This window comes from Dermacentor variabilis, chromosome 6, assembly GCF_050947875.1.
Source record: "Dermacentor variabilis isolate Ectoservices chromosome 6, ASM5094787v1, whole genome shotgun sequence".
Taxonomy (NCBI): domain Eukaryota; kingdom Metazoa; phylum Arthropoda; class Arachnida; order Ixodida; family Ixodidae; genus Dermacentor; species Dermacentor variabilis.
The window spans coordinates 87,983,996-88,002,205 of record NC_134573.1 but is presented as its reverse complement, the minus strand read 5'-3'; the positions used below and the strand labels follow the sequence as shown (position 1 = coordinate 88,002,205).

At 48.6% G+C, this 18,210-nt stretch overlaps 1 protein-coding gene across 1 annotated transcript; it reads right to left on the bottom strand.

Annotated features, from left to right (window-relative positions):
* Positions 1-14,986: 14,986 nt before the first annotated feature.
* On the bottom strand, positions 14,987-18,210 carry LOC142586207 (uncharacterized). The gene is made up of 3 exons (XM_075697458.1): positions 17,385-18,210; positions 15,099-16,907; positions 14,987-15,015 (listed from the first exon to the last, which is right to left on the bottom strand). The coding sequence occupies exons 1-3, from the start codon at positions 18,208-18,210 to the stop codon at positions 14,987-14,989; spliced, it is 2,664 nt and encodes an 887-aa protein (XP_075553573.1).

Here is an 18,210-nt window from a genome sequence, read left to right as displayed (position 1 = left end):
TCACTGTTGGTGCATGTGCCAGTGGTTCAGTGTATTTTCTTTTTGGGGGGGGGGGGGGGTCAGCGTTATTCTGTATGGACAAATCCTATATATTTTCGTCTCATAATGGGGCTCTAATTCTTCAGCAGTAGAACAATGCAGATCCAATGCTCTGCAGAACTCAGTGTGCGTGAAGATGTCGTGAACCACAAAGGCAAAATTACATATCGAGCGAAATGTGGTGCAGATGCCAATGAAAAGTGGGTCTTTAACCCACCATGATAAAAATAAAGATTGCAGAGCGAATAGACCTTTTGTACAGCTTTATAGCAATGATTACACAAACTGTGACATGCTCAAACGTGTAAAAGCTTGCCGCAATGCCAAAGTAGGATGAGCGACATGCAGCATATTTTGGCATTGAACATGTCTTGTAAATGCTATTTTTATTGTAAGCCTCAAGCCTCGCTATCACGCCTTTCCCTCCGGCACTCTCTTTACTGAAACGCAGCACTGTCTTTCTATTGGTGTCATGATGATGATGGTAACGGCAGCAGTAAGGCTGGTTAATGCTTGCCCCTTTGATTCTTGCGAGTTTAGTGGTACAGAATATGGCACGTGCATACACCTGTGCAGAAAAATTTTGTGCTTGTGGTGATTTGTTGGAGACTTAATTCGTGTTGGCACTTATCAAAGATGTGCGCCATTGTGGCTTAATAACTAGATCATTGGTGAGGTTGAAGACTCATTGTATTGGTATAGAAGCTTGAAGCTGAATTGTACCACAATTCGACGGGACACAAAGAAGAGAAATACACACAGCAGAACGCTCTGCTGTGTGTGTTGCTCTTCTTTGTATGCCGTCGAATTGTTGCACGATCCAACTTCAAATAGAGCATTGGCCCTCTTTGGTGCAGGACCGAGGAAGGGAAATACACACAGCAGAACGCTCTGCTGTGTGTGTTACTCTTCTTTGTGTGCCGTCAAATTGTTGCGCGATCCAACTTCAAATAGAGCATTGGGCCCCTTTGGTGCAGGACCGAGGAAGTGTGAGCTATTCGACACCATGCCAGTTCCTTGCTACACAATTATGGAAGTCTGAAGGTTTGCAAACAAAGCTTTGCTTTCATATCCACCTGCTCATGTAATACAAGCGCTAATTGATAGAACCAACATACAAAAATAATGGTGAAATGAATGGCCTTTGAAAATTTGTATGTTGACACTATGACATAATAGGTGCTACAGCGAACTCGACAATTGTACTGGACAGAGCACTTTGTTTCCTATGTGAAGCACATGCTTTCATTACATGCTGTGCAGATAACCAAGCTCAGTTTGTTTTAATGAGGTACACAACATTCACTGTAATCTGTATTTTTATTCTAAAGTGCCAAACACCACCTCTTTTTCAAGGATGTCATGGGAATATTTGGCGAGAACTGTTTACAGCCCCTCATAATGGAAGTGTGGCCAGCCAGCTTTACTTGGGTGCCTTTATAGATTTCTGTTCCTGATCATTGTGTGCTATCAAGTTTCTAAAGTCTGTGCAACCAGTGCAAGGCATTACGTGATTCTATAGTCGGATACAACTTTAGGAGGCCGCAGAATCTGCACTTCAACGGCAGGTGAACACAAGCCTGCACCAATGGGCACACACACTACACTGACGTTGTGCCACTGGACGCACTAATACCCGCTCATTGGAGAGGGACTATTTCTTTAGACGTGAAGGCAATCGGCTGCTGCGCTTTGGTCATCTGGGTGGGGCCTCTCCTCTCTTGTGAAGTTGTATCCGACTAGAGGATGCCGCTTTTCATACAACACAAAAGGACAAAGTGTACAATTATTTGGCCTATGAAATGGATACATCACAAGTAAGCTATGCATGGGCTTAAGCTGTGTGAAAATTAGTACATGCAAATATATGACATTGTTAAAGAATATGTGGTATCGAACATGCATGTAATGGCATGTTTAAATCGGGGAGTGTTGCATTCATGTGCACAGTCTATAGGTGATAGCATTATTAAGGTCATGCCGTTTCCTGTCGTTTCATTGCGAAATACACACACCGTTCATCTTGTGGCTAATCAACACCCACTGTATTCTTGCACATAGAAAGAACAAACAGCACAATGACATATATGCTGCATTAGTGTCTTTTTCATTTACACGGTCCAGGTTTTTACGTGTTTGCCCATTTTGAAGAGACATCAAGTGCATGTTACAAGTGTCCCAATATGCACAGCACAATGTTTACTGTAATAATTTTATTCATGTTCTTGAATAATAAACAAAATAATAAACTGAAAGCTCCTTTATAAGGTGTGTTCTGGGGGCTCGACTGGAAAGCAGTGAGTGCACTGATCGTACTGTTGCAGAGCAGCCCTCTGGACAGCAGAGCATGTGCCTGGCGCTCGCCTACTGCCACCAGGCGGTTGAGTGCCTCCAGCAACAGAATGTTTTGCTGCAAAAAAAGTGGATTGTTGGAATGAATCAACCGCATATAAATTATTATTTACAAATAAAAATGCTCATTGCACTATGGGTACTAACTGCCCTTAACTGTGGAGGCCTTTAGTGTATGCATAATAAAACAATTTGTCGGGAAAACATTGCTTTATTTTTCATAACGGGTTGTTTTTTTCAGAGCCAATTGTAATGTTTATTAGTGTGCCAACAGCTGAGGTGTCCTCGAACCTTCACGAGTCTCTACTGTCAGCACCACAAAACCTATTTTTGTTCACTGCAAAATCAATGGCGCTCCCTACAATCCCGTCGTATGCGAGCTGATTGCATCCTATGCATACAAACATCATATTTTTGTCCCGTTACGTAATTTTCTACCATCCTCGGCTGCAGGTGTCTCTCCTTGACATCCATTCTGTCACGCTTATGTAATCACCTGTTATAAGTTGGCAACAAGTGATTGAAGACGTGCATGGCCTGCCCACCGATTCCATTTTTTTTTCTTAATCTCAACTAGCATATCAGTTGCCATGGTTTACTACGCCACTGTCTTCCTGCCTTAATGCTATCTCCAACAATTTTTGTTACTTCGCTTTCTGCACAGTCCTCGACTTCTCAAGTTTCTTTGTTAACCTCCAGGTTTATGTCCCATATTGCATAACCGGTAGAATGCAAGGATTCTAAACATTTTTCAAGGAGATCGGTAACGTGGCGATCACGATGCGGGAATGCCTCCCATGTGCTGTTCAACCCATGAAATTTTTGTATAAGTTTCCTGCTTTATATCAGTACCTGCTATTGATATTTTACCTGGATAAAATACTCTTCCATAGATTCTGCGGGCTGAATGTCACTGATGAATTTCTGTTATATCACTAAGTTAGTGAAGGTTACCTTTATCTTTTCCATATTTTCGCGGGCCCACCTACATGTACAAACGTACGTACAAACACTCATTGGCTCTCAATGCCTTTTTTAAACTGCTGGACATTTAGTTCGTTACTACGAAAGTGACTTAATCTGTGCACTATTATTATGCTAAATATGAAACAGTAGAAATATACTTATCTGCAGTTTGTCGATGCCTCCTTCACTGTGTTGGTTGTGAGATCCATCGTCGGCACCACCTCCTTGTCGCATCGTAGCTATATCGGCTGTCTTCCTTTTGCACACACTATGCCATATTCGTGACGCTCGCAGTCACGCAGAGTGGAGGAACTCAGCGCACTCACAGAAGCAGCACCGGATAAGTTGTTTGTTCAGGATTGTGCCGTGAACAGTACGTACGCGTTGCGATCTGTAAAATCGCCTAAGCTATTCGCAGTCTTTCGGGGTGCACGGAAAGATTGCTCACGGAGGAACAGAACTATCCAAGAAATAGTGGTCATTGTCGAGCCTGATCACTACGTAGCGCACTGCAAGCTCGTTGTACGAGTTTGTTTACACTGGGCCTCTTCGATGTTTAGCCGCCATGCTCGCCCGATGAATGTATGTGATGACGCCACCACAGCGTTCCCTCGTGGTATAATGCGAAGCGTACTAAATTACAAATTAGTCGAATACCCATTCAGTGTACATCCTGTAAGCTTTAAAATGCTTTTAAACCACGTCAAACTAACTAATAATATTGTATTAAATGCATTTGTTTTATAACTCGCTTGTGCGTGTAATGCACTCGGTGGAACGACAAACAAGTGAAAGAAGGCGCGACCATGCACCGACGGTATGATCACGTGAGCCCCAGTTTGTCGACCGCCCAGAAGGCAACGCCCAAGGAATGATAGCCACCCAGAGTGAATCTAGATAAACCAATGAAACTGGAGGCTTGTCGAAAGATAAACTGTGTCTCGGTACCATTTGTGCTTTCATCTTGGGGTGTCGCCAGAGCTCGTGAAGATCCCGAGTTTCGCCAAACTCGCCGCATCCTGCATTGCACCCCAGCAGAGAGATGATGAACCGCTCAAGATTTTCTAGAAAGAAAGAAAGCCAGTGGGGCAGAAAAGACAGAATACAAGCCACACAAGGCGGTGACAGCATTCTCACATCACAAAACGAAATCGAGGCTTCTTTTACCCAAGCATACAAGGACCTATTCGAATATGGAAGTAGCACATGCGACCGTGAACTCTTCCAAAATTATGCTACAGCCTGAAATGCCGTAAATGACCAGACAAAGCAGCAAACGGGTGAGTGCATATCAGAGACAGAAATAGAGTGGAACATACGAAAGTTAAAAGCAAGGAAATGATCCGGAGTTGATAGGCTCTACTCCGCATGTTACAAAAAATTTCAATCGGAGTTATTCTCAATACTAAACGACGTGCACGAAGAGCTTTCGAAACGAGGGTTGCTGCCGGCGGCCATCTATGCGACGAAGTCTTGCTGGTTTACTGGCAAAGAAACTAGGCCATTACCGACAGTGAGCGATTTTCGCCCCATTAGTCTTTTACCTACCGATTACAAAATGCTAGCTAATAATATAGCTAGGCGGCTTGACATTGCCCTCGGAACAGTCATCGGGAAACATCAATCATATGGCATCAAAGGACATCCCATATTCGATAATATGCATGCCATGCGCATATTGTGCGACGTCACCTCCGTTGATGGATAGAAGGTAGCGGTTTTTCAAGTGGATCTGAGCAAGACTTTCGACAGGGTAGCACCTTATTTTCTCTCCGCCTTGCTTATGTCCTGCAACAGTGGAGAGCCTTTTCTGAAATATACAAGCACTTGCTACAGACATGTATCGACGAGACAGGTAATAAATGGGCAAACACCAATAGAACTCAGCAAGCCTGTCATACAAGGATGTCCCATGTCACCAGCTCTTTTTGCTCTGTACTTAGAACCTTTGCGCCGAACAATTCTGAACGACGGTGACATAACAGGCTTCGCAGATCCCTCTCGGAAAGTTCTTACTTACGCCGGCAAATTTATACTTGTGTGTGTGTCTCTATATATGTCCACCAAAGAGTGCAGTATGTCACGGACTGCTGTAAAGTGTCTGATGCTAAAGTGAATTGTAAAACAAGCACATGTGCATGGCTAGGTGTATGGGACTGAAAACCAACCACCTTTCTAGAACTGAAGTGGACGTCTGAAATCATCAGCTTCCTCGGCGTGTGTTGACACTGCCAATCTGCAGAATGGACAAAATACAATTGTACGGACGCTCTCGCTGGAAAAATGCAACAGTGGCGCGGCAGAACTGTCCCACTTATGAACACGGTCCTTGTGTGTAATACTGTGTTCTTTCCAGCTGCAGGGTACTCAGCACAGATGATGCCCTGTTTCCCGGCTGAAGTGAGTCTAGTACGTAGATATTGTGCGACATTAATGCGAGAGTCGCTTTTTAAGGGCTTGGGGCGCCGTAAATTATTTTTAAGCAAGGCAAAAGGAGGCCCAGTGCTAGTAAACGTAAAGATGCAACTAAAAGTCACAGGTACCTTTTTTGAAGAACTAACCCAATCATATTATACTTCATTCTTTCAAACGACTGGGCGGGGGTTACTTAGATGTGTGGATTTATGGTACCGAAGGAGTCCCACGTGCGCGCACCCTAAAATTCTACAGGGAAGGGGAGTAGACAGATCGCTTCTTCGAGCAGTGTTTTTCTCAAGTAAAACGGGAGGACCTCTATTTTATATATAATTAGGACCTCAATTAGGATACGCAGATTTGTAGAGCAGCTTCAGAAACCACCCATGGAGTTGTTTCCTTTACGATACGTCTCACATAGTCCTTTTTTCCGAGTTGAAAAGAAAGCCCGCGAAATATGAAAAGAGCCACGTGACGCAGCGCTTGCGCAGCGGTATCGTGCTGCTCTCAAGCGTGCGTTCGGGCTTCCGTCGGATGACGGCGAAAACGCATGCTGCTGGCCGAGGGCTGCCGGGGAGACAGCCTCTGTCTCTGTCTCTACTCTGTCGCTAGTCTCAATGCAGCCGACGTTGTGACCTTGTTAACCGAACGCACGCTTGAGAGCACCACAATACCACTGCGGAAACGCTCCATCACGTGCTTTTTTTCATATTTCGTGGGCCTCCTTTGCAACCCGGTGAAAAGGACTATGTGAGACGTATCGTACAGGAAACGACTCGATAGGTGGTTTCTGAAGGTGCTCTACAAATCTGCTTATCATACTTGGGGTCCTCAACCAATAATTAAACAGTTGGGTATATTAACCTAATTAGGGAGTCATGGGGAAAACGAAATATTGTCTGAGTTACTTAGGCCAGTGCGAATAGTATGCATTCAGTTCAATTGGCTTCCGATGCGCCTTTCATTTTTAATTTTTCTGCTCAACTTCCGTGGGACACCGTGTATAGATATGCTATATGCTATTCCCACCACTACTCTATCGGTCTCGGCTGGAAGCAAACTTCAGGCTGACGTTCTCAAGCGTCATTCGAAATATTATGTAAAAACAGCGATTCAAGATTTTTCTGTTAAGTCAGATGTCGAAGTTTTACCAGCCATAACATGGCTAAGTAATAAGGTTTTTTTGTATCGCAGTTGAAAGACTGCGTGCTCTGCTTGTACATATATAGAATAGCTGCAGCAAGTCCTTTTGTTTTGTACAATTGCAGCAAACTTTTGGCGCAACATGCGAATCGGGCTTGATGTACAGGAATACCCAATTTTGGTAGACGTTGTGTTTCTCACACTGGGACCCCACAAAAGGAATAACAGTGTTGAAAGCCTGATATTATTAGGTTTGTATGTAATTTGTAAATCGCGAACTATTTACTAGCTCTAGAAAACGCGAAATCGGAGTGGGCGCACTTTTGTGACGCTTCTATAAAGAAAAAAAAATAAATTTCATTATGGGGTTTTACGTGACAAAACCACTTTCTGATTATGAGGCACGCCGTAGTGGAGGACTCCGGAAATTTTGACCACCTGGGGTTCTTTAACGTGCACCTAAATCTAAGTACACGGGTGTTTTCGCATTTCGCCCCCATCAAAATGCGGCCGCCGTGGCCGGGCTTCGATCCCGCGACCTCGTTCTCAGCAGCCCGACACCATAGCCAAATTTAGGAAGAGATAGCAGGCGTAGCAGAAGCGCGTGCAGCAGAAAATGATCTTTATGTAGATATGTTCTCCCTCTCTGAGTGAGCAAACTTGTGAACAACGCTTGAGTGCACGGTAGCTGCCATATTAGAATGAAAAGAACTTGAAGAATAATGATCTGTGATATATATGTTTCTCCTGGTTATAACAATAAAAAAAGAAGACGTGATTAGAGAACATGGCTGCTGTGCACATCGGCAGAGGTTCGACTCCACCACCATCGATCATACAATATTTTCTCTTTATGAAAACCAGGCGAGGCAGGAACCTGCCTCGCCTGGTTTGTGCCAAGAATGAGGCACAAGAAAGTGCCAAGAATGAGGTAGAGTAGGCTACACATGAGATTACAGCGCGCAGCAGGCGCTCACCGCTTCCCGCGAGCTAACGGAGAGGGAGCAGCCCTCGGTTTTGCTACAGCAGCGCCACACCACGGCTGCTCACTGGAACCAAATGGAACCACCCCACGCGGAGAGCGTTGCTTTGGTCGCTCTACCAAAACATTTCTGTAACACTGTACTCTGGCTTGCTTGCCCGTAGGCTTCCGCGTTCTCTCGTTCGTCAGTCACTTGCAATCTGCGGAACCAAAGGCTTTCGGCGGAGTTTTGCAGGTGCGCTGTTGCTTTGGGCGTAACAACGTGACCCGTCATTATGGAACACTGCGAGGTTGAAGCTCCCTGTGGCGTCATTGAACGTTACTTTTTCTCATCGTGGCCCTACGAGGACCGGCTCTTTCTGCGCGGACTCTACGATCGGTACGTGGCCACTTGGGTGTTTCTAATGCAGCAGAACCAAGCCACTCGTGGCAAGAAGGACGACTGCAGCCAATGGTCGCTGTGGGGCTCGCTAGCTCTCAAGCTGCGATCCTCGCGTAATCGGAGTGTGCCGGCGAAGCAAATTGAGGAATTCTTTAGAGAAGTAATCGGTGGTGGCGTGAGGCCGCACGAGGTGTCCGACAAGCTGGACTCTCTGCTGTTCCCGACGGAACTGCATTCGTCCACGTCGGACGAAGGCAACGACACGGCGGAAAGAGGCCAAAACGAGAACTCTCCCAACGTTGGACGGGAAGTGATGGCAGTCGACGTGGACGCGGCTCACCCGCAGACGTCGGGGACGAATGCGTCCGACTCTCAGGAACGCAGGAAACGTGCTGAGGACGCAAGCAGCGTCTATGGAACGACTGAGTGCCCTCAGGTGGAAGTGCCTCCTTTGTTGAAACGCTGCCGACACGCATTGTATGACCCGCTTGATGCAATGCCTGTGCGGATGCGTACCCTTTCCGACATGCTTGCCTCAGCAGGTCTGGTTAATGCGGTGCCCGTGCTCTCAGAAGATGACGCAGCCGAGATCGCTGAAAAGGTTATCGTGGATGTCCCATTCTCGGGCAATGACAGTACCGGCGACGGTGTCGTGTTAGCGCGGCGTGAAGTGCCGTCCCCCGACGCGCACCGTGACGGTCGCGAGCGTGAAGTCGACACGGCCATTGCCAACTCGGAAGGTGCCGTTGGCTCGCTGGTGCTTCAGGTTGGCGCTGCGATAGAGCCAGCGCTTGGCGAATCTCCGCATGGCGACGCCGGAGGGATTGACGGGTTGTCCTGTGCGGTTTCAGGCTCAGCGACCGACCGCTGTGACGCGGAAGCCCAGTGCACACCAGACAGCGTCGAAAAGGAAATTCAATGCAACATCTATTCGGAACTTTTGAGTGACTTGACGGACGTGGAAGACGAGGTCTATGTAAAAGTGATTCGAATGTACGGGCAAGTGCTCGACATGCAGGAGCCCGCTGATTAACGCGCTACATTCAGAATGGCAAGACTAAATCAGTTCTAGACTTTTCTCAAATGACTATGCAATCACTACAGGGGCTCTGTGCTTTTACAATGTAAATAAAGTTAACCATCCGACTTGCCTGTCCTCAATCTGTTACACTTGTTGCACTCATTTTTCTAATGCAAGGCCAAATATTCAAATACAAACACACACACACAATTGTATATGTATGTATACAGGGTCTCACGTATATCACTGCGTCTGTCCGAAAAAAAAAAATCGAATCCCGCATGTTGCCATCCACTGTTACTTAGGGGTTGAGGACGAAAGACGGAGTCTTTCCGCAGACGAAGAAGAAACGAAAATCTTTATACAATATTTACAGATAGTGGGTAATAGCGTGCATGTAGCTGCAAGAGCGCATCAGACCGACTGGGCGCCTGGAGGGGACTCTCTCTTTCACAATGGCCGATTCTCCCTTAAGTCCCCTTTGGCGACTCCTCGTCGGCAGGAACCAGTCGGGCAGGTGCTGACGTCAGTCGTGTCGATTCTTGATTTGTCGCGGAGATGGCTGGGTGCTTCTTGAAGTCCCTCTCGTCGAATTCATGATTCGTCGCAGAGAAGTGGAAGCTCCCGTCGCCTCGATGATGGGCACGTGGTATGGCACAACAGCCACGGCGAGGGCAGTAATGCGCCTGCTGTGTCCATATAATTACTATCGCAATAAGAAGGCATGGCATATGATCATGTTTGTGTAGCATCAAACAATGAAATGTACGGGATCTAGAAAAAGAAATAGCAGCTCGCTGAAAAGACCGATAAACGTACAGTGCAAGACAACTTCAGAAATAATGATACTGAAACGTCCAAGACTTTAGAAGAAAAAGAAAGATTTAATCGTCGCGACGGCACATCTCAAGTCGACCGTCATAGGCGTCGAGGTCCCTATACTCCGTTACATACATAGCAGTCAACGCTGCGAAAGCTGCGCAAGAAGTTCGGTCAAGAAAAGTTATTCCGCGCGTTCCGTCCATGCTTGGCTGCGCGCCAAGAGCGTTCGCTCGCGCGAGCATGCACATGAGACTCGTCGCGACGGGTCACAATTAAAAAACGAACATTGAACGAAATAATAATAATAAAAATAAATAATAAACACAAGTACTCGAGTGTTTTTCCATCCCGTTCCCATCGAATTCTGCGACCCGGTTTGAATCCGTACGTGAGCTCGAGTTTAGTAACGCAATACCATATCCACTATATGTAGCTGCTAATTAGGCTATCACGCCGCCTTTCTTTTTTCGTTGTTAAGCGTGGGCTAGACAAAAATTTTGAGACAGCTTACGGGCCGTAAGTTACACATATAATGGCTACTTACAACTGTTTTCGGCGGCCGAGGTACGACTGCAATAAAAGAACCCGTACCAATTACTCCGCGTTGTGTTACGCGAAGAAGACGGAAACATGAATAGAATGTTACACTACAGCTTTTTTTCTTTTTCTATAAGAATACTATCCGTAAATCTGAGTACAGGCCGCCGTATTGGGGCAGAGAGAGAGAGAGAGAAAGAGAGAACTTTAAGGAGAACCAGCAGTTTAGTCAGCACGGCCTAGGCCTCCCACGATGGGACGTCGAGGTCTTGTCTCTTCGCCGCTTCGTAGGCCTGCTGGGTCGCCTACAGTTGGTCGTCGAGATGGGAGCTGCGCATGGCGGCGTGCCATCTCGACGAGAGGGTCACGGGATTAAGGTTTGGGTGCTGATGTTTGCACTCTCATAGCATGTGGGGGAGCGTTGCTGATTGAGTTTTACAGATCTTGCACGTCTGCCTCGGGTAGATGTCGGAGTATGTGATGTGATAGCGTGTGAGGGAGGCCTATGTATTGGTCTGTAACAGGCGAAGAGTGGTTACCTGTGATCTGTTTAACTTGCTGTGAGGGTTGGGGAAGGTTCTTCTTGCGAGGTAAAAGGACTTCACAAGGTAGTTGTATCTTGTAAGGCGGTGGCATCCTGCGTGTGCACCTGCACCGTCTCCGGCACGGTTGACTAGTGCTCGAGCTACGGAGTGTGTAACCTTGTTGAGGTTGGTGAGGTGCGGGTGGACAACGCCGGCGTGTGTTGGGATCCAGACGAGGGTGATTTGATTTTCAGACGAATTCGGGGCTTGTTATAAGATACGTTGTGATTGTGGAGAAATACGACCATTGATATAGTTGTTGATTGCTGCGCGAGAATCGCTTAGTATGGTGTGACAGGCTGGGTCAAGAGTGGCCAGGGCGATGGTCACTTCCTCGGTCGTCTCGGAATCTTGGATAACAATGCTGGCAGCATGTCGGAGCAAGACGCCTGCTGTGGTAACCACCGCAAAGCGACGTCCGTCTTAGTATTCAGCTGCGTCGACGAAGGGGACGCCCGCGATGTTGGCGTAAGCTTTGATGAGGGAGGTAGCTCGTGCCTTCCTGCGTTCTTTGTTGTGGTTTGGGTGTATATTTTTGGGAATGGGGTCGGCGTGTATCCATTGCTCAATGTCGCGTGGTATTGGGTGTTTGTCTCTATATTAGCGGCGGTAGGTTATATCAACCTTGGTTAGAATGCTGCGGCCCGTTTCCGTGAGGGTGAGCCGCTCCAATTGGGATCGACGTTGCGCTTCGACTAACCCGTCTAGCGTGTTGTGGATACCTAATTGTAGTAGAAGTTCCATGCTGATGTGGTTGGGTAGTCCTAAGGCCCGCTTATAGGCTCCTCTGATGATGATGTCCAGTTTAGTCTTTTCAGCTTTGTACCAATTGAGAAAGGGCGCAACGTAAGTAATGTAACGGATGATAAAAGATTAGACAAGGCGGATGAGGCTTTCTTCCCTCATACCCCCTCGTGGGTTGGTCACTCGTTTCAGCAGTCTGGATGTATTAGCGGTCTGTCGAAGGATATTGGAGATAGCCCTAGAGTTAGCTCCTTTGCCTTCTATGGTCATAACAAGAACGCGAATGCTAGGGGCCACGGCTATGGGTCTGCTATCCCTCAGGTGGTGTTCGGTTTCCTCGTATTGGCGTTTATTCGTGGAGCCCCGTGGGGGGCGTCCACGGAGTGTGGGGCGGTATAGGAGAAGCTCCGACTTTTTAGGGGAACAGCGGAGTCCCGTGCCTTGAAGATAATTTTGTACGACGTCAATGGCGTCTTGTAGCGCAGTTTCAATTTGGCCGTCACTGCCTTTTGCAGCCCAGATTGTAATGTCGTCGGCGTATGTGGTGTGTTCAATGCCGTTGAGTTCTTGCGGTTCTTGTGCTAATCCGAGCAAAACCAGATTAAACAGTATTGGGGAAATGACAGAGCCTTACGGTATGCCGGTGCTGCCGAGGGAGAGTTCCTCAGATCGAATGTCTTCGACCGACCGGAACGCCTTCCGATTGGATAGAAACTCTCTTATATAGTTGTAAGTGCGTTCTCCAAGGTTGAGCAAGGAGATGCGTTCGACGATGGTGGAGTGCCTGATGTTATCGAAGGCGCGCCCGAGGTCGAGGCCGATATGTTTTATTTGTTTGAAGCGGAAAGCAAGAATTTTACATACGTTTTCCCGTCTGCGTTTTGCAAGACCTACTATAGGGAAAACTATATGCGCAAAAATATGCACGAACGATACATGGTGCTAGAAGATCAGGAACAATATTCATTCTCCAAAGGGAACCGTATAATAACGTAGTAGAATGAAAGCCAACATTGCTGCCGAAATGCACGCGCAATCACTGAGCGGCATGAAAAAACAAAACAAAAACAAAACGAAATACAGAGGATAAAGAAAGACATCTGTTCGTAAGACATAAATACTTGTCATATTCAATTATAAATACTGTTTGAGCGGCCCGAACGCATACAGAAGTAGTACGAATGACCCTTCTGAGAAGTATCACCAACAGTTTCCAACGGCGCCGCCTTGATACGGTCCAATCCACTTCGAGATCGCAGCGCCGCCATGGTATTTCGCGCCACTGAAAAGCATGATCCGCAACAGCTGTAAATGAATGCTCGCGCCTTTGGGCTAACTCTAATTGCTGTCGCTCTTGGACGACTCCGCTAAATTTGCTGCGCGTTAACTAAGGTGGACGGCGTCGGCCGTGCACGCAGGAGCCTCGAAGGAAGGAACTTCACTCGTTGGGATCCGTTTCGAGACTGGTTTATTTACAAAAGATATTGAAGAAAGGAGAAGGGAAAGGGAGAAGAAACACAAAGTCCACGTTCTCTTTTGGCCGCACCGAGGCCTTCGTCCTTGTCGGGGGCGCCCGCGCCTCGCACTGAGTGGGCAGTTCGCCGAAAAGGCGGTGGAACGGATCAGGTTGTTGGTAGATGCGCCGGCCGGCACGTGCTGCAGTGGGGCGCCTCTCGTCCGTTCGCCGGCTCCCTCTTTCCCTTGTGTCGTCGGTTCCCCAACCACGGGTGCAACAATGTATGGTGCTCGTTTGCGACTTTCAACATCCTCCCCCGCAATGAGCGCCGGCTCGTTCCCGGCCACCATTGTTAGCACAGGCAGGCACCTCACTGAGCTCGAGTGGGTATAAGGCTTGTACGGGTCGTCGCAGTTCGCTTTGGTTCGGGAGAAGGATCTTGCAAGCACGTACTCGGCCATCTCTTCCTGGAAAAGTCTCCAAAACACGACACATTTTCCACATCTGGCGTGGAGCCCGATCATCCCCGAGGAGAACTATGTCTCCCTCACCAATGCCTCTTCCTCTGCCTGGCTTTGTAACATGCGCTGAGCGAAGCTGCAGTAGGTATTCGCGTCTCCACCGTTTCCAGAATGAGTCAACAAGCCCGGCGCGTCTCCTCCATAGGCGTGTTAGTGTCTGTGCTGACGATTTGACTTCGGTGGTCTCTCGGAAGGGAGGCAAGCTCGTTAGCCTGCGACCGACTAAGAAATGTGCTGGAGTCAAGGGCATAAGCTCCCCCGCGTCCGAAGAGACGAAAGTCAACGGACGAGAATTTACGGCCGCCTCGACTTGGGTTAGAACCGTGGAGAGGCTGTCATGGTCAAGGCAGCTCCTTCCGAGCACTCTGCGAAGGGTGGCCTTCACGGTTCTCACCATTCTCTCCCAAAAGCCACCCCACCACGCCGCTCTCTCAACAATAAATTTCCAGCTGATAGTGTGAAGAATATGGACCGCTCGCTCTTCTGCCATGCAAAGCTCGCCCTCCCGGATATCTGACACCGCAGTGACTCGTTCTTCCCTTTTAAGCCACCCTGGGCCTGTCCACCAGTCCTTGCGTCCGACAAGCTCCGCAGGCAAGATCCCACGGGTAAGCAAGTCCGCCGGGTTCTCCTTGCCGGGACAATGTTGCCACACAGTTGGGTCTGTTAGCGTTTGAATTTCCTGCACTCGATTGCAAACGAAGGGTTTCCACCTTTGCGCAGAACTCCTTATCCAACTGAGTGCGACAGTTGAGTCTGTCCAACAGTGCACGGAAATGCCGTCTACGTTCAGTTGCTCTGTCAGGTAGCTTGCGAGCCGTGCACCAATCAGCGCTCCCATCAGCTCTAGCCGCGGCAGTGACAGTCGCTTCAGTGGAGCGACTCTGGCCCTTGCCATTAATAGTGCTATGGTGATTTCACCCTCTTCATTTTGCGCCTTGATGTAGGCCACTGCACCGTATGCTTTCGGGCTAGCGTCACAAAATAAGTGCAGCTCAGATTTCGTTCGGGCATGTCTTAGGTTACGAGCCAATATTCTTGGGACTGATATCTGCCGAAGTTGAGGAAGCTGTTGGCACCATTTATCCCATGTCTCCTGTAAATCTGAGGGAACCCTTTCGTCCCACGCCGTACCTCGCTCCCAGAGGCTCTGGAACATGATCTTTGCCGTGATGGTAATGGCAGAGAGAAAGCCAAATGGGTCAAAAATGCGCGCCGAGGCCTGCAATACGAATCGCTTCGTGTCTTGCCGACTTGCCAAAAATCCAATCAGGGCGGTCATCTCAAAAACGAATTCGTCTGTGTCAGGCCTCCACTCTACACCGAGAATCTTTGTGGGGCCTAGCTCCGGTAGAGTTTTTTGGGCGCTTTCAGTCTCGGCAAACGATGCAATCAGTTCTGGGTAGTTTGATCGCCATTTCCTGAGGTTCATACCTGCAGCCTTGAGTATGGACTGCGATTCCCTGATTATGCGCTCTGCCTCTTCTACACTGTCGGCACCAGTAACCAAGTCGTCTACATACAGGTTGTCACTCAGGATCTTGGCGGTGCGAGGAAATTTCTCCTGTACCGTTTTGAGATGATGACTTAAGGTAGCTGCGAGGAGAAACGGGCTACATGTAACGCCGAATGGCACCCTTGTCATGCGGTACTCTTTGATTGGAGGGAGCGCGTCGCCCTGCCCTGGTGTACTTTGATACCACAGAAAGCGGACAGCGTCGCGCGCACTCTCTGCAAGCTCGATTTGAAGGAAAGCCTTTTCTATATCGGACATTATGGCCACATTATGCACTCGGAATCGAATCAGGATGTCCGCTAGGTTTGGATTTAGATTAGGTCCTGCGAAGAGGACGTCGTTCAGTGACAGCTTTCCCGCCGCTTTGGAGGAGGCATCGAATACGACTCTCAACTTAGTTGTTTCGCTACCAGGCCGGACAACACCTCGGTGCGGCATGTAGTAAATGGGCCCCAGCGGGGACTCACCCAGTTCGTTCGCTTCCTCGGCGTGTCCAGCTTGCAGGTAGTTCCTGATTGCCTGATCGTAGTCTAGAACGGTTTCTTCATGTCGGAGCAGCTTCGCCGTTAATGAGTGAAGTCTGTGCGATGCTATGCTCTTGTTGTCTGTTAAGTCTGACGCGTTTTCTTTCCATGGGAGAGCTACTTGGTATCTACCGTTCTTCTGGGTGATGGTTTCTTCAAAGGCCCGAAGAACGCTGTCTTCTTTGGCGGTCAGCTGTGTATCGTTGACGATCCCAAGGTGCTCCAGCTCCCAGAATGACCTCAGTTGACGAGAGATTTCGTCGGGTGCTGTGGTCACACCTACCCGCATCACTCCGGTGCTCGATAGAAAGGTTGCGACGGACGATGTAGACTCTGTGCCCTGCAATGTCCATCCAAACGCAGTCTCCATGGCCACGAGCTTCTCACCAAGACGCTTGACATTTCCTGTTGCTATATCCCAGTAGTGATCGGCCCCGATAAGCAGCTCAACTCCAACACCAGGATGGTAGCCGTCAGGCAAGGTGTCAGCAAGCTGGAGGTCTTGTTCACGAGCGATGCTAGCCGTGGAGTCGTCAGGTGGTGGGAGGAGGTCTCCGCAGATCTCGGGCACCTCTAATGCTTCGATCCGAACTCTGGTGTTGTTGCGCCAGTTTCGCAGCCAGCATTCCACGCGATGACACCTTCTTTCTTCAGACGGTCTCTCGCTTCCGAAGGCGTAGATAGCTAGCTTCTCCCCTCCTATGACGCGAAGATTGAGGCGCCGGGAAACATCCTGTCGTACAAACGTTCTCTGGCTGCCACCGTCAAGCAGCATTCTCACCAGAGCACTGTTGTGCTGGCCCTCCGCATACGCTCGTGCAGTCTGCAGAAGCACACGGGTCTTTCCCAGTGCTGGTCCCACCTGAAGCGATGATTGTACTGCTGTCTCTGCTGGTGCAGCATCTCCGATTGAAGGAGGGTGTGTCGGTCTTTGATTGAGCTCGCAGACGCCAGTTGCGTGTCGTCCAGAGCATTTGGCACACTTCAGCCACCTTGCAGTTCTACATTCAGCGGCACGGTGCTTCTTTTTCGCACACTTGTAACAGCGCCTCTCTCTTGACATCACCTCCTTTTTCTTGGCCATGGGCACGGGGGCGACACAGTTCGCTGGTTGATGTCCCTCTGCACCACAAAATGCGCATTGCGTTTCGCCGTCGGTTACGGTGAGAACAGATGCCGATGGGTTTTGCAGACGAACATCCCCTTTGATTGGCGCTTTCTGTCTGATAGCGGCGTCCTGGTACTCACGGCGTAGTGCACTCTGTGCTCTCTCTCTGCTCTCAACCTCCTCTCTCATAAAATCGAGGAAACTGAGAAGCTCGTGTTGTGGCGTTTCAGGTGAGGCAGCCTTCCGTCGGAAGTACGCCAAGCAAAGCTCACTTGGGATACTTTTACGAAGGACGGTGAGAAGCAACGTGCCGTAGGTGCTCGACGACACTCCCAGTGCCTCTAGACTTCGGACTCCCGAGCGGATTTCGTCGTAGAGGCTCCTCAGCCTTTCGATGTCCCGCAGATCGTGCACTGGGCGGACGTCAAGCAAGCGCGACATGTGGTCCTCAATTATGACGTCCTCCTTCCCAAATCTCTCAATGAGGGTCTTCACTGCGATGTCGTAATTTCTATCGCTGATCGGCAACCCCTCTATGGCAGCGGCGGCTTTTCCGGTTAGATAACTGGTTAAGTATTGGAACTTCGCTATTGCAGGCAGGGTGCTGTTCTTGTGAATAGTCGATTCAAATTGGTTCCAAAATTTCTGCCACGAGCGCAGGTCCCCGCTGAATTTTCCGATTTCTAACTTCGGTAACTTGGTTGTTGCTGATACTGGCTGGAATGTCGCAGGTGGAACGGAACCGATGTGGTATGCTTCCTGCTCTGATGCGTTGCCTGTGACTGACGGAGTTGTCGACCGGCTCTCGTTGGCTGTCTGACTCCTGAGAGCTCTCTTGATCTTTGTTTTGATGGAGCAGATCTTCTCCGTGTATGCAGCGCAGGCTTCTAATTCTGCATCTAATTCTTGAAGATCTATCTTCTTTTCGATGCTCTCGTTAACAGATTTCAACTCATCCGCTTGTTCGAGGATAAGGTCGAGGTGTTCCTCAAGCTCACCGACTTGGATGGTTGGCGATTGCAGTAGGTCGCTGGCAGCTGCGATGATTTTTTCGATTGCTTGTCGCAGGGCAGCTTGCTTCTTCTGTAGTCGTTCCAT

What these genes read in the sequence shown, in the direction of transcription:
- LOC142586207 (XM_075697458.1), bottom strand. Translation starts at nt 18,210, where the DNA reads ATGGAACGACTACAGAAGAAGCAAGCTGCCCTGCGACAAGCAATCGAA. An exon ending in CCTTCGTAAAAGTATCCCAA is followed by an intron (nt 16,908 to 17,384) that starts GTGAGCTTTGCT and finishes CTTCAATCGGAG; the next exon opens with ATGCTGCACCAGCAGAGACA. An exon ending in CCAGAGCCTCTGGGAGCGAG is followed by an intron (nt 15,016 to 15,098) that starts GTACGGCGTGGG and finishes CAACTTCGGCAG; the next exon opens with ATATCAGTCCCAAGAATATT.